Below are 25137 nucleotides of genomic sequence, written 5' to 3'. Positions count from 1 at the left end.
ATTTTGGCCGTGCATCATAGCATTAGTATACCATGAATAGAGACAAACTGAGGGGGAAAGCATTCTGCCCAAAAAAAACAAGGTGAAAGTAGAGTAGGCTAACAATATTCTGAGATTTAGCAATTATTGTAGCAAATGTTGCCACATGCCAACGGTTCTTATGCTCAAGGTGCTGCAATGCGTTTTAAGAGGGTTCTCTTCATAATACAATGAGGCCCCGGGGTTTGATACCTAGGGACTACAAGACGGTGGCATGCGATGGTACATATCCACCTTGCCCAAAAAAAAACAAAAAAAAAGAGTTTTTTAACGCGCTATTGCTTTTTGGCCGTCTTTTATTCACTTAATTAAAAAGAATTACAATTACGATGTTATATTATTGTAAACATCATTTACAAACGTGTGTGAGTGAAAGAGTGTGTGGCGAGGAAGAAGCATAGCAGATAGGCAATGGAGCGGGAGTCCACACGTCCAAGTCTCGTCGATCTGACGGAGGATACACTGTCCTGCATTTTTTCGTTCCTCATCCCGAAGGATCTCGCTGCCTGTGCGCGCGTCTGCAAGCGCATGCGCGAGCTTTGCAGTGAGAAGGGCAAAGTCTGGCCGCCCATGTGTGAAAGGCGATGGGGCTCCGTCACCAAACTGTGCAGATGGGGCAACGGCCGCATCCCCCACAGGCTGCTATACGGCACTCTTGCCAGGTGGGAGAATCTGATTGGCTTCTGGCGAGGGGTCGGCAATGGGGGTTGTGGGTCGCTGGCTCTCTTTGAATGGGCACCCCATTGCATTGTTGGATATAAGGTGGTCCCAGCGGGACTGGACAGTTATGGGGTCCGCAAAATCCCCTTCCTGTGGATGGGCATCTCTGAAGATGGGCAAATTATGTGCTTTTTTGATCCTGCATTCAAGCTGCTGGGAAAATGTGATGTGGGAACCCCATCCATGATGTCAGTTCAGTCGATCTCCTCTTCCATGATGTATGATAACATGATGGCATCTTTGTCATGCCCGGCACACATTATGGATATGGATCCGAAGGCATCGCTTGCCATGGGGATGCTGTTAGTTGATGTGCATTTCGTTAGCAATCACCACATAGTAATAGAGGAGATTGCTCAGCAATCTGGGCTTGCTGTAAATGAACTAGCTGAAGCTGCCACTCTAGCAGCGTTTGGGTCCAGCCATAATCTAGCTGAAATAAGTCCATCAGCCAGTGGAAATGGTCCCTACTCCAATGCTACAAGTCCATATTCTAGCAGCTCAGAAACTGAAAGCTATGTCGGGAGTCCGCCTGGCAGTTTCCAATATGAAATGTATCAGTTTCTTGTGAGCAAGGTTACCAGTGCTGGAGGTGAAAGGGGGGCAGCCAGGAAACAGAAGAGAAGGGACAAAGAACGTGCATGGAGCCGGGGAAAATGTGTTTTTGAGCGGGAACATTTTGTCAAAGTGATACATGCGAGCCCCACCAAAGCACGGCCTCTTCAAGGACTATGGAAGGTAAGCATCCCCCTCTATGGTGTCTTTGGGTGTGTACGTTTTTTGGCCTCCTGTTTCAAAGTATTTGATTTGGAGGTTGGCTTGTGCTCAGGGTTTTTTTGAATCGGTTGGGCTGGACTTTGTTCTAATATCATATGATGATAAGGAAGGGATTGTTTGTCGCAAGGTGCAGGACCTTGCCGGCACATCAAAAAGTGGATCCGTGCTTTGGACCTCCAAATCCGTCACAAGTGTTGGAATGCCACTTTGCCTAGCCGAGGAAGCGTTTTACAATAGCCACACACACATTCGGCCACTGTGCTCATCTCCCAAACAAGATGAAACAAGCCAGGTTCCCTTTGAGTTTTGCGAAGAGGTTATCGGGATGCTTAGCACATCATCTTGTGACTTTCAGTCACTCTTCCCTTCCTACAAACGAGAAGGGAGGATTTGGCTGTATGCCAATGGAACTTTTGGATTTGGTTATCTTCATTCGAGTTCTGTTATTGATTTTAGGGTATTGTGTTCAGAGGGCTCTTTGCTGGACACCATTCAGTAAGCAGCTGTTAAATTCCAACTATTTCATTATGGTTTGCCACTTCAAGAAAGGGAGCACTTCTGTATTATGCTGTCTTTTTTTCTCTTCAATATCTGCTGTTTCGAGATGTGATCTCATACATGATCGACAGAAGAAACTACCCCTTATCCACACAGCATAATTTGGAAACAATGGGTTGGATGGCCAATGCTCCCCCACCAAGGATGATGAGAGCCTAAGAAAATTTGGTCAGTTCTAACCTTATTTTTGCATTTTGGTTGTGTGTGTGCTGTTGAATGTATTTGTCTCGTGAGGAGAGAGAGAGAGAGAGAGAGAGAGAGAGAGAGAGAGATTGGATTTATTAATCCTTTGAGGCACATTACAACCCGTGTCTCAGCAATTTGTGTCCATCCATTGACACTTCCTATGCATGTGTCCAGCATACAACTAGGTGTTGTCTCACATTCATATGTACTTTAATATTATTCTTCAAAGTTGCATTTATGCAGTAGTGGGACCTCCAATGAGTGGAAAACATGCTGCCAATGCTTGTCGTGAAGGCAGAGATGCAAGTGTAATCAAGATTCTTTGGTAGAGCGGGTCACATGGATGCAATGGATCTCATTTCTTGACAAATACATGACCTTGTTTTGTGGAAAACTGTGCTGCCACGAAATGATTGTTTTAAATGGATTGAACATTGAAATCAAGAATTAATAATATGTGTAGCGTGCTTTTGAAAATTGACGAAGAGCATTGTCATGAAAACCAAGAAAAACGGTGTTGTGCTCTAGGCTTGTTGGGAACATGGCAGGTTGTTGGGAACACTCACATTCATGGTAGTGAAAATGTGTAATGGGTTAGTAAATAAAAGGGTGCTAGGTGGTTGTGTACGCTAGCATATGTTTGTGTGTGAACGAGGGCTTAAATAAAGCGGTTCTAATATGTGAACGACCACTAGTGTATGAGTTCTTTTGTGTGGGATCAGCCTCTTAAAGGAACTTATGTAAACAAATGATGCATGGCGAAGTGACACCTACTAGGGACACTTGGCATCATGTTTGACATGTGGCATATGTTGTGGTAACCTATGACCACTCCTTTGTGAAAGGAGTCTTAACCTATATAAGGACCAATTTATAATATGTTATGCTTCCCACGAGTCTCTATCTCTTAATCTCCCAATTTAACTTTGTATTAATCTTGCTAATCTCATGTAAGCCAGTCGTCATCTTCTTGTGTCTCCCTCTCTCTAGTCGTGCCTCTCCTTTTGTGTACGAGACTTGTGTTAATTCCTACATTTGGTATCAAAGTTGTGCTTCTCCTCTTATCACTCCTGTTGTATGGTGCACTACCCACTGGGCTTGCTTGTTGCCATTGGTTTACTACCCTAGTTTTCTTAGGCGCCCCAATCTCTAGCGGCAATACCTTTTTTGTGCCACTGCTTGAGCTATCGTCTGTCAACAATAGGTTCGTTGGTCGTCGAGCCCATTGGTGATTTCGTTGTTGGGCTTGCGTGGCCTATTGCGTTGGCACTGCCAAAGCCCACCACCTGATGTATGCATCCTATCCTTAACCATCTCAATGTTTGTGCGCAGGTCTCGTTACCCATTACAGGACTATGTGGCCACCATTTTTGGGGGGCTTCTTCGTGGCCTTTTTAGTTCTAGCAATAGAGCAAGCCATCCTTCATAGGGGCGAGTGGTTTGTTGGTGTTAGACATCATCATCCCTTTGTTATTGGCTTCCTTTGAGGTGTCCTATTTTAGCCTTTAGGGTTGACCATGTTAGCTAGAGGGGTTGGTCACCCTTGACATTATATTCCCATTTTATGGAGTCTTGTCTTTTGTCTTTTTCTCTAGTCATGAGAGAGTTGGTTAGTTGCCCCTACTTTGGCATATATATAGGCGGGCCATTCCCTCCTTAGACTTGACTTGGGTATTTGCCTCTTGCATGCCTTAGTGCCTGTGCATATTGTCTTGCTACAGTCTCATATACAAGGGTTTATTTTCCTCTTGCTCGGGACTTGTATTCTTGTTTGGTGATATAGAGAGCAGGTATACACCTGTGTTTTCTCTCCATCTTACTCTCTCTCATGTGTTTTGACTTTTTCATCTTTCGTTGTGCATTCTATCATGGTATCAGAGCGTGAGTGACTTGTAGTGTTTGTTATTCTCTCCTCTCTTACGTTGTTTCACAGTTCTGTTGTTGGTTGGTCTGCCCTCTTCCAGGCGCTTCACCACTGAAGATTTGTGGTCAATCTTCATTAGATTTGACTCTTGGGACTCCTGTACAGCTGTCGGCTTGCTCTGTTTCAAGGCAGCAACACTGTTTGTGCTACGTTTCTTCATCTACAGGTTGTTTGCAACAGTCGGTTTGTCGATTGGTTGATATGAGGCTTTGTGGTACCTTTCACTTTTGCATTTCTAGATTCTGTCCTATCTACTATCCCTTTTCACTTTTGCGTTTTCAAATTTGCAGCCTTGTTTTGTTGCGCTTTTTGGATTGTACTTGCTAGTAGCTCTATCTTCACTTGGCTTCATCAATTGGACTCGAAGGTACCTTCTCTTCAGTGTTTTTTTCTCATATGAGGTGGAAGTTGGTCAGCTTGTATTGTCAAGTTTGGAGCTCTCTGGTTGGTTGCGTTTTCTTCTCCAGTGGACACATCACTTGCAGAGGGGGTCTTGTGTGGATTGTGGCTTTGGTGGTAGTTTGGTACGTGAGAAGGACACTGAATTTTTTATTTTAGTCAGCGTTTTGCTATTTTTTTGGAGCATCTACACTTGCGTTTTGTTCTTGGCCTACATAGTTCCCCGGTTTCTTCATGTTCCTTGCCTTCTGTGGCGGTGGAGTGCTATTTTTTTGCTGGACAGCAGTGTTTTGGTTGTGTTTTTCTTCCCAAAGGAGTTTTCTACACTCAGAGGGGGCCCATCTCCAGTTACTTCACTTGAGGATTAGTTTTCGGGAGCTGTTTTGTATCTGTGGAGACTTTCTGTGATAGGAGTTTACAGATTTTGGAGGAGAGTAGTTCTTTCTTGACGAGAGTAGTGATCTTTTCAGAGAGATTCTGAGCAGAGTTTATTTTGTTTGAACCTATGTCCTTGTAGTATTTGTAGAGAAAGGAGAGTGTTTTCCCTGTGAGATGTGATCCTTTCACAGGGATCATTTGTTTGTTGTTGATTCTTAGGATCTGATTCTATGGAAGAGTCTTCTGCTCTTCTTAGTGATGCTTTTGAGAACTTTGTTACCAATGCAGTTTATATTCCTGCTTCCCTTCCTTATTGTGAGAAGTCTGCCTTTGCCTCTCTTTGTGATGCTTCTGAGAATGCCCCTCTCTGTTAGTTCTGCATTTGATTTGATGCAGTATGCAGGGTTGTTTTGGAGAATGGTTTTCAGATCCGGTGGGATGCTTTGAATCTGTGGTTGCTAGCCGTGCCTCGGGCATAGTGGCACTTCCAAAGTTTTTTGGATTTGGATCAGAATCAAGTTGGGCTTGTACTAGTACGACGATGTCATTTTTCAGAGGGGGGTGTGGAGTCCTTTCACCTTGCAATGCCCACCTCAGTGGAGTGTGCTTGTGTACAACATTGGGCAACTCATCGTACGGAGTTTGAGCAGATGCACCCCATCTTTTCTTCTATAGATTCTTTACATCTTGTGATGTCAACCTTTCCAAAGAATGCTTCTTTTCAATGTTTGGCAACTCTTGTTACAGAATTTGAGAAAATGGACTCAGAGGGTTCTAGTGAGGAGCAACCTGCTTCTCCCAGGATTGATTATCTATAGAATCTAATCTTGGTTGGTTATGAGGTTTTACAGACCTTCTCCAGGCTAGACACACGATATTCGACTGTTCTTACACTTGGGAGTGGAACCATTATTTGGAGCAACATGTCGCAGTCTACATGGTTGTTTTCTTCCAAAGGAGCGGTGTACCTGAGCTTGTTCTGTTACTTTTGTAGCTCAGTTGCTAAGGAGATTGCTTGTGGAGCTTTCCTGGTACCTGTTGCTGCAATCTTTTATCTTTGATCAAAGACGTCTTTGGCTTTTTGGAGTATTCACTCAACATTTGGTACTGAGAGGGGGTGTTAGACATTATCATCCCCTTGTTGTTGGCTTCCTTTGTGGTGTCCTATTTTAGCCTTTAGGGCTGACCATGTTAGCTAGACGGGTTGGTCACCCCTCACATTATATTCTCATTTTTTTCCCATTTTATGGAGTGTTGCCTTTTTCCCTAGTCATGAGAGCTGGTGCCGTGCCATTCCCTCCTTAGACTTGACTTGGGTATTTGCCTCTTGCATGCCTTAGTGCCTCTACATATTAGCTTGATGCAGTCCCTTACATATACGAGGTCTTCTTCCCCTCTTGCTTGGGACTTGTATTCTTGTTTGGTGATATAGAGAGCATGTATACACTTGTGTTTTCTCTCCATCTCTCTCTCACTCTCTCTCCTGTGTTTTCACTTTCCCATCTTCCGTTGTGCATTGCATTCTATCAGTGGGGCAGTAGAGCAAGTCGTCAAGAGGGCTGACATCCCTTACGTAGGGGCTCACATTTTCTCTCCATCTCTCTCTCACTCTCTCTCCTGTGTTTTCACTTTCCCATCTTCCGTTGTGCATTGCATTCTATCAGTGGGGCAGTTGAGCAAGTCGTCAAGAGGGCTGACATCCCTTACGTAGGGGCTCACATGCACCCATCAGTTCGGGAAAGGAAGAAAGAAGAAGGGGCGGCTCAGTCCACCTGCATCCTAATGAGCATCTTGTTAGAAGACGTAAAAAAATCACATGCACCCATTAGTTCGGGAAAGTAAGAAAGAAGAAGGGGTAGCTCGGTCCACCAACCAATTGCATCCAGATGAGCATATTGTCGAAAGATGCAAAAATATTTAGGTCTTTTTCGCATATATAAATGCTTTGGCAAAATCAAAGGCTTGCTTGTTTTGAATTTAGGGATTCTTATTCACAAGGGAAAAAATAGTGGAGTGGAAATATCCCAGGCACTCTTGTTTTAGTGCAATCTTGGTGTTGTATAGCACTCTTCTTAGTAACGCACACATTTCGGAGTAGCTAGGTGGTCATCTTCTAGAGCAGTGAAGCTCACAACTAAGTGCACATCTAGACTTTGGTTCATTTCGGTCGACATCTTAAATCTAGTATATTCTCGATGCAATTGGCACATTATTGGTGTACCTTACATTTCTGATGTTGTAAACACATTCCAAGTCTTGTGACGTCTACTTTCGTTGTTCTTCTTATCTGCATTAAAGGTGTTGAACTTCAGAAGAGAAGATTCTTGTGGAGTTGAGTACAAAGTAACTACCATTAATAAGCATGAAGTTGAAGCCGGTGCTGGACATCCATGCTTTGTAGTTGACTCCTCAACAGTGGGCCAAGCTTCAAGGGCAAAGAAGAAAGAGTGCCCCCCACAAATGAAGTTTCAAGATTTTCGAACAAGTCTTGGACTACTTGCCATTTGGGACATAGCTCTGTATATACATGCATTACCACATTACCACTACAGGGGAGCTTATTGGGAATATTCACATCCACGGTAGTGAAAATGTGTAATAGGTTAGTAAATAAAAGGGTGCTAGGTGGTTGTGTAAACTAGCACTTGTTTGTGCATGAACTAAGGCTTAAATAAAGCGGTTCTAATGTGTGAACAACCACTAGTGTATGAGTTCTTTAGTGTGGGAACAACCTCTTAAAGGAGCTTATGTAAACCATTATGTGTGGCAAAGTGACACCTACTAGGGACACTTGGCATCATGCATGTGGCATATGTGGTGGAGGCCTATGGCGACTCCTTTGTAAATGGTCTCACATGTATAAAGATCATTTTATAATGATATGTTATGCTTTCCACAAGTCTCCCTTATCCCTGGATTCTCTAATTTAGCCTTGTATTAATTGTGCTAATCTCTCTAAGCTGGTCGTCATCTTGTGTCTCTCCCTCTCGCTCTAGTCGTGCCTCTTCTTTTTTGTGTACGGCTCTTGCACTGATTTTTAACCTGTGTGGGTTGATTTTTAGCATTTCTTTAAGTACCCAAATGCTCTACATCAACGTGTCTTGGACTGAACAATGGAAGGAGAGTGTCGAATATGTCATGTGAACATACATTTTACCGTCTTTTATACGAAAGCAAGGGTTGAATTATAGTAGGATGATAAAGACGATAACCTTTACTTTTTGAGCTATACTCCATAAAAATAGCCGTATCATCAAACTTGTTGCGAATTTGCTCAACCACAAGTACATAAGCAAGACAAGAGAAAATGCGTAAGTGAGACACAAAGGGGGGCTCTGCCATTCCAAGCTTCAAAAGGTGTTAATTGTATGTAAAGTCTTTGTAGGACAGCTGTTCAAAACATATGTTGCACACATGACTGCTTCTAGCAAGAAACCATGAGATAACTCTTAACTTTTGACCATATAACTTGCCATCTCCATGAGAGACGTGTTTTTGCGTTCAACTACACCATTTTGTTGAGGTGTATAGGGAAGAGTGCATTGGTGTTTATTTCCATGATCAGCCATGTATGCAGGGAACTCCTTAAACATATACTCTCCTCCTCGATGAGTACATAGGGTACTAATCTTACATGTAAAAATATTTTAACTAGAGCAGCAAAGTTCTTAAGCACATAAAAACCTCTGATTTCTATTTTAATGAATATACCCAAGTATATCTTAAATCCTCTGATTTCTACATCAATGTGTCTTGGATTGAACAATGGACGGAGAGTGTCGAATATGTCATGAAAATACATTTTATTATTTTTTACACGAAAGCAAGGATTGAATTGCATCTTCCACAAATACAACATCTCTACTCACAAGAATCCACTTGGTAGCAAGATAATAAAGACGATAATCTTTACTTTTTGAGCTATACTCCACAAAAAATACATTTAATACCCTTATCATCAAGCTTATTCGAATTTGCTCAGACACAAATACATAAGCAAGACAAGCAAAAATGCGTAAGTGAGGCACGGAGGGGGGCTCTATACCATTCCAAGCTTCAAAAGGCGTAATTGTATGTAAAGCCTTTGTATGACACTTGGTCAAAATATATGTTGCACACATGGCTACTTCTAGCCAGAAACCATGAGATAACTCTTGACTTTTGACCATACAGCATGCCATCTCCATGAGAGACCTGCTTTTGCGTTTCGCTATACCATTTTGTTGAGGTGTATAGGGTACATTACATTGGTGTTTATTTCCATGATCAATCATGTATGCATGAAATTCCTTAGACATATACTTCCCCCCTCAATGGTGCATAGGGTACTAATCTTACATGCAAAAGTATTTTAACCATAGCAGCAAAGTATTTAAAGTACATAAAAACCTCTGATTTCTGTTCTAATGGATATACCCAAGTATATCTTAATCATTAATGAATGTGACAAAATAGAGATAGCTCCCAATAGATGGTGTCCTTATAGGACCACATACATCACTATGTATAAGTTGTAATTTTTAGACAACTCTAGTTGAACCATATTTGGAAAATGATACTCGTTGCATTTTTTCAAGAGTACAACTCTCACAATCATGTTTGATAGAGGCTTCAAGATGTGGCAACTCAAACACCATGTCATACTTATGCAAACGTAGTAAACTGCCATGCCACATCTTAGCATAACCCCAATGCCTTTGTGGCAGAAAATGTACATACATTATGCTTTTATCTTTCATATGCATCTAGCATGTAAAGGCCACAAGATAAAGTACCAGAAGCAACAATTGTACTGCCATCCATAAACTGAACCACTAAGCCAGCCTTAGTAATGGCAAACAGAGATAACAAGTTCTTCTTGATTCCTGTGAGAGCGTGATTGTTCCACCATTTGCAGCAATGAGAATAATTTTACCAACTCTTTTACATGATATAAGGAGTTTTTTGCACATGTAATAGTATTTTCTTGTGGAGCAGATTCAAGTGATGAGAATAAACTGCGAGATGAGAAGTAATATGCACCACTGTCAAAGTACCAAACATGTACTTCTGTAAGCCATGCTACATCCTTATGTGAAGAGTCAAAACTGCATTGCACAATGAAAGCCTAATCATCATGTACATGGTTTGCATATTCTTTGTTTTTTGCATTAGATGTTGATGCATTAGCTATACCTGAGTCTTTCTTTTTCTCCTTCTCTAGCTGCTTCTTGAACTCATTAATGTAGTGACCAGGTTTTCTGCAAGAGTTGCATTTGCTCTTTTTCTTTGGCTAGTCGTCTTCCTTCTTGTATGCAGGCTTGCCCGATGACTCTGATTTCGGCTTGTAACTACCATGAGGAAAAGATTTACCTTTGCCTCTTTGTTGACTGGTATAGCAAAAGCTTGATCTCTTGTATGCATGATAGATCTATTTTTCCTAGATTGCTCTTCTTGCAAGAGCACAGAAACCAACTCCTCAAACTTCAAAGCATTTGGATTGCCTTTCATCATGAGTTTGATGATATAAGTAAAACTTTGATACGAGTCCGGCAACACATTCAAGATAGTTAGGCAGTATTAATGAACTATCATGATATGCTTCATCAACACTAGCCAATTTCTCCTTAAAATCCTTGATTTTTGTAAGGAAACTGTCCATGGAGTCTTTCTCATTCATATATGTTGACTCTAATTGCTTGCGTAGATAAGCAACACGTGCTTCATTACATACATGGTACAACGACGCAAGTGTATCCCAAGTAAGTTTAACAGTCTTGCATGATTAAATGTGAGGAATGATACTCTTGACTGACAAAGTAAGCAACACATGTGCCTACACATCTCTTCCATCCCACTTTATTTGTTCATGTGTAGGAGGTATGCTATTCTGTTGTAACGTACCATGTGAAACTGAGTCAGTGCCTACAAATGTGCCTTCTATATTATGTTCATTAGAGAAACCAAGATGTCTCTTAGTACCAACCACAACATTCCATAGCCCTTTGGCTACCAATACATGCCGCATCATATAAGACCGTAATGGGTAGTTGGTCCCATCAAGCTTATCCTCAATGAGGAGGAAATACATCATTGTCTGCCATTTCTAATAATATCCAAGAAATTAATCATGCGATTTGCAAGTGCTCCTTTGATACAACCAAGGTGGCTACTAATCAGGCCATTGACAATGGAGACCTGCAAGGTGTATGAAAGAAATGCAGAGTAAATGAGTAGAATTTTACTCGTAAGATGTAGAGATCGATGTCGCTGTTGTGAAGTGTAACTCGTAGACAAGATCTAGTGTGGTGAGTGTCTGATGATACTTTCATGTGTATCTGCACACCCATCTTTAGTAGATTTGACAATACTACTCTAGAATTTGATGAAGCAAATCTAGTCCCCAAAGATATCTGCAGAAGACTGAAAACTGCGCGAACGGCTCCCAAAACACGCCCAGAATGAAAATTTGACCAAATAACTTCAGTACAAAGTATTCCACACTTCATGGTTCTCTTTCTTCTCCCAGAAGATCTTCTTAATCCGATCTACGAATACATGTGACTTGAGGTGAAGGGTAGGCGACAGCAGCAACAAGGGCAAGGAGCGTATGCTATGATACTAAATGTTGAAAAAAAATAATCCAATGTCCCTGACTGTGAAATAATAGTTTTAAGAGGGCTTAAAATATATTCTTATAACATTTCCTCTTGCTTGAGTATGCAATTATCCTCAATTGCGGGTTTATTAAAAAGAACAGAGGATTTCACAAAAGGCACGTATTTATTTCTTAGGTATCTATCTGCCATCTTCATGAGGATCATTTTTTAAAGTCAACAAATATTTAACATATTTATTGCCAGTGCGGATAAATGTAATATGTTGGTCAATGATAGCATCTAGGAAGTGATCCCCTAAAAGATTTAAGCAGACTAACATGAAATAAGTAATGAAAAGGTACTTATAATACGTAAGCAACATCATTAATCTTGTGGATCACCTTAAAATCTTGGTGCAAGTTTGACAAGTGGAAATATCTCAACACAAGTTTGCGTTTTTTAATTCTCAAAAGTACATAATCACATTTGTCAAAAGATATAGGTTTAAGTTTCTTGTTTGCTTTCTTAACTTATTGTTCTTGAGTTTTTGCAATAAATATATGTATCGCACTCAAAATGTGACTAAAATCAATAGGTGAATTTATCAACAACTTTTATTTTGTGGGGAAGTCTCGTAGCCGGTATAGGTAGAGCTTTTCCATACACAATCTTAAAAGATGCACGGCTACCCAATAATTGAATGAGGGGTATTGTTGTATGAAAACTGCATAAAACTATAGGAGATGAATGTACTTGTCTCATAGATTTGGTTGTTGGTGTGGGCAACATAGCCTCTAAGAAAATATAAGATAGTGCTATTTGGTAATCTCAATTTGTCCATTCGTTTCTCAAAGTTCAACTTAGTGCCTAAGTTGGAGGAAAGTAATGTGGAACCTAGAGTCTCTATCTGAAACAATGCACAAAGATCTGCTTGATATATATGCTTGTGGCTTGCTAAGAAGTCAAAGTCTTCTTACAAGGTAAGGAATATGATTGCTTAATCAAAGAGTCCACTCTAGTCTAAATCATATCATTATAATCTGATGTAGTAGGTAAACCCATAATAAAGTTCATAGATATTTCTTCCATTTTGGCTATATTCCAAAGTTTTTGATCGGGGGGTTTATTGACATCATCTAATTTACTAAGTATTATTAAAATTGATAGATGTGTGACATTTGTAGCGCTTAATGTTTTGACAAATAGAACATCCTCAACCACAAATTTTACTACATCTTGTTTTAAGATAAGAATTCACTAGAGACTAATTGTAAGAAGGTAGCAGAAATAAATCTATGACCCATGTAGTTGATGCATTTCCTCCCAAAACAAATGAAGGGATAAGTGACACACAATCTCTTCTAGAAGAAGAGGTAACCATCATGACATGATGAATCACCAATAGTGTTCCAATGTTTGTCTCTCTAAGCTTTATCCAAACTTCAGAGAAATCAGGGTCTTACTCATAAGACTCTCTCATAGGACCTGAAGGTTCACTTTCTATTACATAGATGTTCTGGACACTTGGACATCTACTTTAAGCATCTTCCCCAACATTTTTCTTCCGTGGTTGATATTGGATCATGGGTTAGAAACTTTGAATAAAAGCCCATTTGATATGTCTATCATAAATTAAGAGTTGAGTCAACAAATGTCTCATGATCTGTTGGTCTGTTTTGATTAAGTATTCATATCCCATTAAGCAATGTTTTCAAAGTCTCAGAGCATGTACACTTACTAATTTCTTATTATATGTACTATGATGGGGTGATCATTCTGCATGAGAACTATTAGTATACACTGAATGCTCGCCTCTCAGTATGTATCTCACATCTATGGTGCACATTTGTAAGCGCTCCCATTATGAGAAGAAGCCATTGGTGCACGTGTCTTTGGTGAAAACCTTGGCTTAGACGCTAATGGAGTTGTTATTGTGACCCCACTAACGGTTAGGAGATGGTCACGGGTGCATGCGTTAGCTACTACTAGGGCCAAGGTAGTGCCCCGACTGGGGGGGTCGGTATTGTATGGGTTCATTATTAGTGGGGTAGTAGTCACGTGGTTGTGTTTTGAGGGCGATGATTGTGTCTATGCTGCGTAACCGCCCACATTGTCTACACATCTACCACACCACCTTGCAGCACTATATATGAACATAGTTATTACAAGCTAAGGTATCCAATGCTTGTGAGTATCCACACCCTCTATACTTAGTACCTCCTCCATCTAGAGTCTATCTAGATCACCATCTAAACTCTACTTGAGAGTGTAGGAGTAGACAATACCATCACATTGTACTTGTTGTAGAAATTCTTTATCTATTGCACTTTGTTTTATACTTATCTCAGAATTTTTAATTCTCTATCTATTGAATTATCTAGTGCATTATCAATTGCACTTTGTTTTGCTATCTATCTTTCCGTTATGCTATAATCTGATACGGTATCAGAGCTTAGGTGCTTATAGCAGAAATAGTGCATAAAGTCTAGTCTTTCTTTGCATAGAATACTAGGAGTGATGGTGGCTTCTACCTCGATTGCTACTTTGCTCTGCTACTATTGCACCACTCATGTTCATTTGTCCACCAACCTTCATAGAAGGCAAGCTTGATGGGACAAACTACACTATTTGGAAATTCAAAATCAATGCCATTCTAGACTCTTATGAGCTTTTAGAAACTGTTCAGGGAAACGGATGTAGAACCAGTGGAAACCCCTGACCCTAACAACAGCACAAATGCACTTCCATCAGATGCTACACTTCTTCGGGCATGGAAGGGGCATAATGTTGATGCAATTTATGCCATCGTCTCACAAGGGTAAGTGATTCTATTCTTACTGTGATTCAACACACAACTGAGGTATCAGAGGCCTGGACCATACAGAGGAATCAGTATAAGACCCAAAATTAGACCAAGATTAAGAACCTAGAGAATCTTGCTGCTAAGAAGTTCGCTGAAGGGGAAGATGATGAGGCATTTATCACGTGGGTCAAAAATTTACGAGATCAAATGGCTGTTGTGGGGATTACAAATACCATTGATAAGGAACTAGCCAGGAGGTGCATCTGAATTCTTCCACAAAAGTACAATGGCTTGGTTATGGTACTAAACACTCAAGTTAGAGTACCACCTCTATTATTTGAAGAATTTAGTGCTATGTTACTTGAGGATGAGATGCGCCTGAAGACCTATGATAACAATGATGCTGCATTTTTGGCCAATGCTAACGGCAAAGGTTCGCCAATCTTCTAAGAGATAAGAAGAATGGTCACATTGCTAAAGATTGCATAAAGAAGTAGGGTAACAAGAAAAATGGCATCCCAAAGTCTTCATAGAAGGGAAAGGAGTCAATTATAACAATGCTAAGACCAAGCTTGAACTTTGGGTCGCCATTGAAGAGGTGTGCTCATATGCTCATGCTTCAATTGTTTGATGATTTATGGGTTTTGGAAAATGAAGCATCTCGAAACATGACCAGTAAAAAGGACTGGTATAGATCTTTGAAGCCTCTACAGGAACCCATCAGCAGTGTTGTTGTTGGGGAAAATGCTATATGTCCAACCGAAGGTCCAGAACCATCTCTTTTGTGTGGTAGCTATTGGCGGTGAAGAGAAGAAGTTGTCAGATGTGCTCTATGTACCTTAAATCAAGAGGAATGTGCTCTGCTGTCAGTGTTGTCATGACAGATCGTGGGCTTGAAGTACACTTCAAGAAAACAAAAATAAAAAATCTAGCTGCTATTGGCAAGTTAGTCGACAAAGAAGTAAGGCACAACAATTTGTATAAGTGGAGTTCCCTTACAAACGACTACAGATAAGAGCACGAGCAAGGTTGGGCAGCACGAACGCTTTGGTCACATCGGATTTGCAATGCTAAAGGAGATGCCAAAAAAGGGAATGGTAGCTAATTTGCCTGCATTTTTAGAATTGGAGGAACCATGTGAGGCTTGTATGATGGGCAAGCAACAATACAAGTCATTTCCATGGAAGAGCAGCAATAGGGCAAAGACTCCTCTAGAGTTGGTACATGCTCATCTTTGTGCTAAGATTTCTACTACTGCATTAGGGGAATCTTCTTCCTTTATACTACTAGTCAAAATGTGGGTTTATTTCCTTCGGGATAAGTAGAAAGATGTGGGTTTATTTCCTTCGGGATAAGGCTGAAGTTTTTGGCAAGTTTAAACAGTGGCATAAGCTTGTGGAGAAGAAGACAGAAAAGAAGATGAAAAATTTCCATACAGATTGAGGAGGAGAATTCCTTTCAATGGAATTTGATAGCTACTGCAAGGAGAATGACATCAAGCGCCAACTCAACTGCTCACACACCTCAGCAAAATGGTGTTGTAGAACACCATAATCGGACCATCGTGGAGTTGGCTTGATGCATGCCAAAAGAGAAAGGGTTATAAGACACTTTCTAGGCTGAAGCAGTAAGCACAACAATTTACATCCTCAATCGGAGCTACGTAAAGGTGCTCAAGGGTATCACACCACAAGAGGTCCACTCTGGTAAAAAACCTTCAGTGTCTCATTTTAGAACATTTGGCTATGAATGTTATGCACATATACCAGATGCATCCAAAAAGAAGCTTGGCGCCAAAATCAAGAAGTGTACCTTTCTTGGATAGAATCAAGAATCAAAGGTGACTCCATGATCCAGAGATGAAGAAGATAATCACCAAGATGGGACTTCTTACTCATTGGAGAGCCCCATTCGAGGTCTTACATTGGGAGACAACTGGCCTATCTACACATACTCACCCTCTACGCCTTTGGCATCTTGACCTTCCTCTCCGAGCTTATCAGACCTCGCTTCCAGAGGGGGATACACGCCTCTACTGCCAGTGTGCCAGTACTAGACCCCAGTATCCAACCTCATCTAGAGAGACCTGTTGCATAGTCTAGTCGACTGCTCGGACTTTGGTATGGTTCTTTCTCTCAGGAAGGACGTGTATCACCATGGTCATCCAGAGATCCACTATCATCAACTCAGCCGAAGACCGCATCATCAGGTTCGTATGTACCTTTGAGTGCTTATGTGCCTTAGCACTTCCTAGGTGTCTTCTTCTGCACAGCACAGGTTTAGCATATGGTACCATCAACTACCCTCGATCCCTGGAGTAATGTGAACCCGAATAGAGGAGGGTCTAGGAGCAGAGTATGCTCCCAGATTACTGGTGTTCAAGGAGGTAACACTATTTTCTCTTTTGGTTCACCTTCTTTCCTGCTCCTAATGTGTTTTGGAATACTGCACAACCACAAGCAGAAAACCCTCCCACCCAACCCATGTTTCTTCTTGCTGGTGTTGACATGCAGCCATTATTGCCCGCACCACCACACAGGGACTTGCATATGGGTTTTACCCAACACATGGATCTCTCAGCACTATGCTTGCCGGCAATGTGTCGCCACCTAGCATTCCGGGGTATCAGGTAGTTTACCAACCCATCTCAGGCACTACCCCAATTCCAGCTTGTGCCTCAGCCACGTATTCCAACTGGGCCAAGTGCCCAGCCTTATATCCCATCGTATGGAGTACCATCGCTAGGTCATATACATGTGCCAAGTATTAGTGGATTTTTTGGAGTTCCACGTGACTCTCTACACTCCGAATATGGGTACTAGCCATCCTAGACCCCAGCACCTCCGGCCTTTCACGTCTCTATGTCGTCCATAAATGCTTTCACAGAAAAGGCTCGTTTCAATGAGCCTAATTACACCACCTGGGCTAACCTCCAGATATGGGTACCAGCCATCTTGGACCCCACCACCTCTGGCCTTTCATGTCTCTATGTTCAGAAATGCTTTCATAGAAAAGACTTGTTTCAATGGGTCTAATTACACCACCTGGGCTAACCTTATGGAACAAGTTTTCACTTCCCAAGGTTCTTGGAACTTGGTTAAGAGACTTGAACCGAAACCTCATCCCTCACTAGCAGCTCCTGAAGTCATCCACTATTAGGAAGCTAGGAATGCCACTACCATAGTGGAGCTCATGCAAGGCCATCTGCCAAAGTTTCATTCACAACTCCAGCAGTTCCCCTATGTCTCTGATAGATGGGAACACCTTGCAGAGATATATGCAGCAGGTGATCGCACTCATCACATTGATCTTGAGCATCAAATCCAAATATTCTCTATCAAAGAGGGGGATGACCTGAACATCAAGGTTACTGAATATCGGCGCCTTAATGCGAAGTACGCCACCACTAGCTCCGCCAAGTCTCGAGAAGACTAGGTCATCACATTACTGAACAAATTGCCACCTTTTTTCTTTACTTTTGTCACACATACCATTAGTTTAGAACCTATGCCTAACCTATATGAGTGTGAGTTCCAACTCCTACACTTCGCTTGGTGTTGCATGATCAGTTTCACCCCAAGAAGTCATCTTCTTCCTTCTCTACTCAAGAGGGGGCCCTTGTGTCCACCAATACCATCTTTACTCAGAAAGGGCAGCAAGGGAAGGGGAATAGCAACCCATGTAATCAAGGCAAAACCCAAGGCAACAACACTAATCCTACTGGGCAGAATATTCCCAAAAAGAATAGATATTGCACTCATTGCCAAATGTCTTGACATGTTGATGATGAGTGTGGCATTAAAGCCAGGGAAAATAGAGGTAACAACCCTAACACCAACAACTCGAATCACCAAAACAACCAAGGTGGTAACAATGCCCTAAATTGGTGATAAAGAAGGGGTAATACTCTTGCACCTACTCTGTAGGGTTCCCCACGAGGGAACCAGCAACAAGGCACTGGTACAAATCGGCCTAGATCCTCTCAGTGGGCGAACCACTGGTCAGGTCGCTCAAGGTCCACCCCCTAGTCAGTTTCCTTTGCCACCCCAAAAGAGATGTTTGATTGGTCATCACTTACACCACATCCCAGCCCCTCGACCAATGTCACTCAGGTGACATCTAAGGTTGATTTTGGCCACTCTTACAAAAGGAAGAAGAAACAATGGACTAGACAAGGCAGCCACCAGCATGTGGAAGCTTTTTCCCTCGTTTAGATATGTCAATTACCCGATGATCCACGTGTGCCCATCCTCGAAGCTCACCGAGCTCTTCCCTATGGCCATCGGTCACTTGGATAGTTGACAGTGGAGCTACGCACCATATAGCACACAATGCCGACATTTTCATGTCTCAATGTCTTGCTAAGGGGGGTGAAGTTCGATGTGGCAACAATACCCTGATGCCCATCAAAACTATTGGCACCATTTTATTTGACACCAACACAGGCCCCAACCAGGCAACCTTGAACAATGTCTATCTTGTTCCTAACTTGGGCCCTCAATTTACTTTATGTATCCCAGCTGACCCAACTCAATCGTGGAGTTTACTTCAACAAGCAAGTTGTCGAGATGATTGATGAGACTACCGGTCTCGTTGTTTCCCAAGATCAAGCACAGAAGGATGGCTTATACCGGATGTCTATTTTTTATCCAAGCCATCTTTTGAGGGTTCTGAGTTTCATCGGGTTTGTGCATATGTGACGAGACTGTCGCTATGGTCACCTAACCTATGACACACTCTATGAGTTGTCTAGAGACCAGTTGGTTGAAGGCATACCCCACCTCAAACTGACAAAGGATGTCTGCCAACCATGTCAAATGGGTAAGCAACATCATTCATCATGCTACTCATCATGCTCAAGGTATTCTCAAGTTGATTCACTTTGACTAGAGTGGGAAATCCCCAACCCCCTCCTTGAATGGGTCTCTCTACTACATGCTAATTGTAGATGACTATTCGAGGTACATGTGAGTGTCTTTCCTAAATCATAAATCAGATGCCTTCCAATACCTTTCCATGTGGGTTCAATTAGTCACTAACCAAATGGTAATCTCGATTGGGATTGCCCGCAGTGACAATGGTGTGGTGAGTTTATCTCCCATCAATTTACGGAGTTCTTGTTGCAAGAACATGGCATTCAACACCAACTCACATCCACCAACTCCCCCTCACAAAATGGAGTGGTCAAGCACAAGACCAAAACCGTTATGGATATGGCACGGTCCATGCTCTTTGCAGCAGCAGAGCTGCCTAAATGCCTTTGGTCAAAATTGGTCAACACTGCGGTGTACCTTCTGAACCGTTGCCCCATGGTCGCTATCCCTCACCTGACCCCGTTTTTCAGGCATGTTATGGGGAAAAATCGATTGTTTTCCATCTCTATGTCTTTGGGTGTCATGCTTACACACGCAATCTAAATGACACGAGGGGCAAGCTTGAGCAAGGAGTAAGTTGCTCATTTTTGTGGGCTACTATTCTGAATCAAAGGCTTACAAAGTCTTTGATCCAAGATCGAACAAAGTCTTTGTTCATCGAGACATTGTCTTTGATGAGTGAGATTTACTTTGCCTTCCGTTGCCCATACCACCTGAACAAGACTCTCTAATTGTGCCACATGAACCCAATCTATCAACTACTATTGATGTGTGCCTATTGATGTGTCTACCAGATATAGAGCCTCAGTGGCTTCCTTCGACACTTATTTCTCTATTTTCTTTGACTCTTGCACGTGGTTTGTGATAGGGAATTAAGTGTTGATGTGGAACGAGGATCGTGCGATAAGGCAGTTGTGAATGAGGTTGGGGTGTCCATGAGAATGACAGAACTTAGGACACCTAATATGGCATGTACATTCGTAAGCCGCAAGCTATGGGTGGCTGAATGGATCCGAGTGCTTCTTGAGTCTCTTCTTGAAGTGTTGGGCTAATCAGCTTTTAACCACTCCATAGGTTAACCCAACCTGCCATAAGGCGCTTTGCCATCTTACCTACTCTCGAACGGGCTGTTGACGGGTGTGTACACCCCCTAGCATTTTTGGCATTAGCTTGGGTGTGAACACCCCCTAGCATTAGTAGCATTAGCTTAGGCTAATGAGTTGTGGGATTTGGTTATTACAAGCTGTCATATCAAGAAGTGGTTTACAAGAGGGCTAGTGGGGAGTTAGGATCTTGTGGAGGTTATGGGAGCCTAATAGTCACATGGGTAGCCCAATATTCACATGGGTAGCTTAAGAGTCACATGGGTATCCCAAGAGTCATATGGTTGGTGGCTATATAAAGCCCCTCTTGTATGCAAATTGGACATGATATGATATGATCTCTCTCTCTCTCTCTCTCATTTATTTTATCCCAGCTGTCAGGAGGCGCCTCACCGCCTGCCAAGCCTCAGTATGGAGCTTGGTCCCTTGGCTTTCTAGTGTGATGCTTTCCACCATGAAGTGATGAAAGCAGACTTTTTCTTCAAGCTGTTAAGGGTGGCCGATGCAGGTGACAACACAGCTGATCGACTTGGTGAAGGACCCAAGCAAGGAAGTCCAGCTAGGGCGATGGTGGTGGTGATGAGCAAAGGCAGAACGGAGCAATGGCAATTCATCTTCTTCTTCATCATAGCTATTGTCTCATATGCCTGGGAAAACAACAAAAAGAGAGAATTGATGAGCACTCATCATAGCCATTGTCTCATATGCCTGGGAAAACAACAAAAAGAGAGAATTGATGAGCACTCATTCAGGACAGGAAGGCATCTACATAGACATTGAACTTCAGTTTGGGCATTCTGGCTAGCCTCCTCTGTAGTAACAAAGTGCCCCTTGGGTCATCCTCTCCATTGACACCCTCGAAGGCTTCCCGAGCTTTGGATCCCTGTAGCTCGTTTTGCTAGCGCATCATCAACCCTCGCCTCTCTAGTGGCGTAGTGGTGATGTCGTCTCCATTCTCTTTTGGTGTTACAGAGTAGTGGTGGTAATCCTGACGTGAAGATGAGCGCTTTTGTTGATTGCAGGAGGTGGTAGTAATTATGGAATAATTGACACAGTTGGTGTGCTGAGTATGGAATAATTGACACGTTTGGTGCTGGCAAACTCGTAGAAGACAAAAAGTGGTCGGTAGCAAAAAGTAGGCAAGACGGAGGTTCCACGCTGACAAGTTGGTGTTGCTCCTGTGGTTGTGAGCATGCACTGGTGAAAAATCTATAGCCACCAAAGCCGGTGTACCTTGTCACAGTGTTGAAAATGTCCTCAGGGGGCCAAAGCCATTATGCATCATCGATGAAGATGTTGTTTGTGCATATTGGGTCCATGAGAATCCGATTCAAGCCATGTACGTGTGATGGCTTCCGATGGCCGAGACCTCCACCCTTTCTTGGTGGATAGTGTCCAAGCCAAGTGGTCCAACCAAGCCATCAAAGGAGTCCGATTTTGAAATACAAATCCGATGTGTCTGCATTCTGAGATCCAAAGTGACTCTATTCGATGTCCGTGCCAAGTCCAAAATCCGAGTGTGAGTAGCACTCCAGTCTAGGGCAAGATTTCTAAGGCTAAAATTTGATATTTTCTTCCAAGTTTAATCATACCAAAAGTATAGTTTTGATTTCTAAATTAATGAAGAAGAAGAAAGAAAAAGTGTGACATTTGCCTAAAGGGGGAACATAAGACTAAAGCATGTTCATATTTGTGTCAACCTTGTCAAAAAGGGGAGAAATGACGTACAAATGGTGCATGGTGGATTTAGCATATAAAACTTGAGGCTAAGTGGTCGGGGGAGGTTTTTTTTGGCGAGCATTTTTCGAGCGAGCGCTTTTTGGGAATCGGGCGAACGGATTCCAAAAAGATGCCCCCCTCCTCCAAGATAGAGAGGGCCTACAATTGAGGTTATTAGTTTGAACTGAGAATAAAACGAATAAAACCAAGTTTTTTAACGTACATCTTCCAAGTACAAAAATTCCACGTCCCCTCCATGAAGAGAGAGGGGCGAAGCAAGTTAGAGAGAGCAGCAACATGACATAATTACTTCGGTGCGGGAGTGAACACATAAACACATGTCAACATCACATCCTCTACATTGGGGTTATTGGTTCAAATTAAAAATAAAACCAAGTTCATTCACGTACACCTTCCAAATACAGAAATGTGAAAACCAACATCTTTACTACTATGTGCCTTTCTTGTTCTCCCAGGTGTAGGCACAAAGTAAGCGAACAATGTTCGTACCCTTTTGTACTTCCTCTAATAAGACACGCTCTGACGATTCATTGATAAAACCATGGACTCGTCAAATTGCAATTAAGCCCACCACTTTGTCCTTAACTTGATAAAAATTTTCATCATTTCCAGAAAGTGACAAAGATGTGAGACCTTTCCATGCTTGTGTACCATCTATGGTCTTCTGCTTGATCTCCACATCGGTGGCCTCCCTCTTGATACGCATAGCAACAACTTCAACGCTAACATTTGATGAGACCATCAAGAAATCTCAAAGCTAACACGTGGTTAGAGCTAGATAAACTTTTTTTGTTTTATGAGATAAATCTAAGAAGTGGGAGAGCAAATACCATGAAGAGTTTAAGAAAGCCATCAAAGCTTTCCACAAAACATTCAAAGAAGGTTGGACAAGCAAACACTTGACTCATAACATGGTAAATAAGAAAGATCTCTCTTGGTTGTTGTTAGTCAATCTCTATTTATTGAGGTGTCTCTTGTTTTTGTTTTACAACATATTATATGTAATCATTTGCCATATTTTGCAAGTAAATATGGAAGTCCAACTCTTTGGTCCACTCAAGGTCTGGAAAAGTTCCACTACTAAGCTAGGACTTCATTCTTCTGACACACAAGGAGAAATGGTGGACAGATAAGAGCAAATAGTTTGCTCGAGGCATTCCAGTGGTTTTATCGCAAAATACTTTAGCAGATCAGACTGAAAGAACTAAATAAATAATCCGAGTTAAAAATGGAAATTCAACTTGTTCATAAATAAAGAAGACAACATGCAGGGCACACATCTAATACAACATCTAAATGTTTTCAATGGAGAGCATTATGTCAATGATACTTTAAAAAATGGGTCTCTGCATGAGAATTCAATAACTAGATTTCACAATAAAAAAACATTATTCCTTGGGCTTAGATATGGTCTCTTCTTCATTACATAATCTTCTCTTTTTTGGTGGGAGGTTATTCCCTAACCTGTGTTTAATCTGTGGTCTCAAAACTATGAGGTTTTTGTTGTAACAACATAGCTCATGTTTTCAATAAGCTAGAAGCTTGCTTGGATCCTCTATTCCACATCCAAGTGTATATGACAAATATGTCAAATTGTAAGTATTATTGAATGAAAAAACTCTTAGTCCAAATCCAAATGTGCGCAATGCTAATTCCTTCTCTAGAAACATCAATTTGTCTACAGTCCATCATACTGGATATCCATCAACAAATCTAGATAGTGTTTTGATGACAAATAATGGCACCACTGCTTGATCATTGGAGAATTGTGGTTTCTTGAACCACCTTATATATTATTTCAGTGTTCCTTTCCAAGCCAAGCTACTCTTTTTCCATTACCTCAACTCAAAAAATCAACTTCAAAGACCACAAGCTACACACAAATATGAGATTTTAATATAAACCTAATTAAACTATAAAAAGAGTACTTGATTATATAGGAAAAAATGAATACTTGAATTAAACTATGAAAGGAGTAATTGATAACTTTTGAATTTCATCGTTTGACAAGTTTTGCATCTGTCCAAAGGTTGATGCTTCTTGAATGAGGAGCCAAAGAAGAGGACTCCCCCCGCTCCACACTCCTGCTTCCCATGTGCTTAATATTCAATCTCCTCTGTATTTCTAAACATTCTTCCTCACTTGGAAACCTTCTGCCTTAAACTTACAAGAATCACTATACAAGAGGCATAATGTACTTGCAGTATCCATAAATTCATTGTTTTTAAACTTCAAATCTAGACCCAAATACTTAGTACATGAATTTTGACACTTTTTTCAAGATTGAGAACACGTGTGACCTCCATAGTTTTATAAACTGGTATTGTTTAACATTAAAAAAAAACTTGACTTACAAATGGCATAGAAGGAGTCCACGCAACTTATAGAAATATTAAGCTTTTTCAAATAAAAATATATTTTATAAATTTCATGAATGAAAGACTTTTTTTAAATGGGCTTTCTTGGAACAAATTCTCCCACTATGCATAAATATGCACATTATTTGATAAATACTCAAAAAATTAGAATAAATAACATTATAAGCTCCATAATTTATGAAAAATCCTACAAATACCATTGAGTCTATTTCTAGACCCAAATAGCAAAGCCTTGAGTATGTGCTTACCTTACCGGTTTGCATGACATAACTATTTGATCTATTATTTAAGCAGGTAGTGGAAGTGATATACAACCAATGCTAAGAGTTTAAAGAGGTCAGCTTATAGGTGTGCAAAGATAGACTTTTATTTATACATATGTAGAAGATTTCAACTATGAAAGCTCTATTGTTGAGTAAACTTAAGCATGTTAAAAGAGAAAAAAATTAAAATATTTTTTGGCAAGACAATTTTGAAGGGAGATATCATATAGCCTATGGGTGTAAATTTTGACCCAGATAGACATTTATTATAATGGAGATGCTTGTTATGCAATATGGGTATATGGTGGTGGGAAGAAATCATAGCCTATATCATGTAGATATGTGGTGGTGGCAAAAATTCATAGTATGCATATGTTGATGTTTGATCAAGATAGCTTTGTCCATTATCATGAACTT

The 25137-nt window shown here is 41.2% G+C and overlaps 1 protein-coding gene across 3 annotated transcripts; it reads left to right on the top strand.

The window, feature by feature from the left end:
• Nucleotides 1-380: 380 nt before the first annotated feature.
• On the top strand, nt 381-2109 carry LOC147632215 (F-box family protein). Of its 3 annotated transcripts, none has more exons than XM_086808872.1 (2): nt 381-1497; nt 1664-2109. In XM_086808872.1, the coding sequence occupies exons 1-2, from the start codon at nt 451-453 to the stop codon at nt 2033-2035; spliced, it is 1419 nt and encodes a 472-aa protein (XP_086664998.1). In that variant the 5' UTR covers nt 381-450; the 3' UTR covers nt 2036-2109. The 3 variants fall into 3 exon arrangements, with proteins under 3 accessions (XP_086664998.1, XP_086664999.1, XP_086664997.1); XM_086808873.1 differs by having other exon boundaries at nt 382-1497; nt 1670-2109; XM_086808871.1 differs by having other exon boundaries at nt 383-1497; nt 1589-2109.
• Nucleotides 2110-25137: the final 23028 nt, after the last annotated feature.

The sequence above is a fragment of the Cibotium barometz genome, chromosome 14 (genome assembly GCF_041138505.1).
Source record: "Cibotium barometz isolate CiBa-2024 chromosome 14, ASM4113850v1, whole genome shotgun sequence".
NCBI classification, from domain to species: domain Eukaryota; kingdom Viridiplantae; phylum Streptophyta; class Polypodiopsida; order Cyatheales; family Cibotiaceae; genus Cibotium; species Cibotium barometz.
The sequence above is the reverse complement of the archived record's forward strand: the minus strand, read 5'-3'. Positions and strand labels throughout refer to the sequence as shown.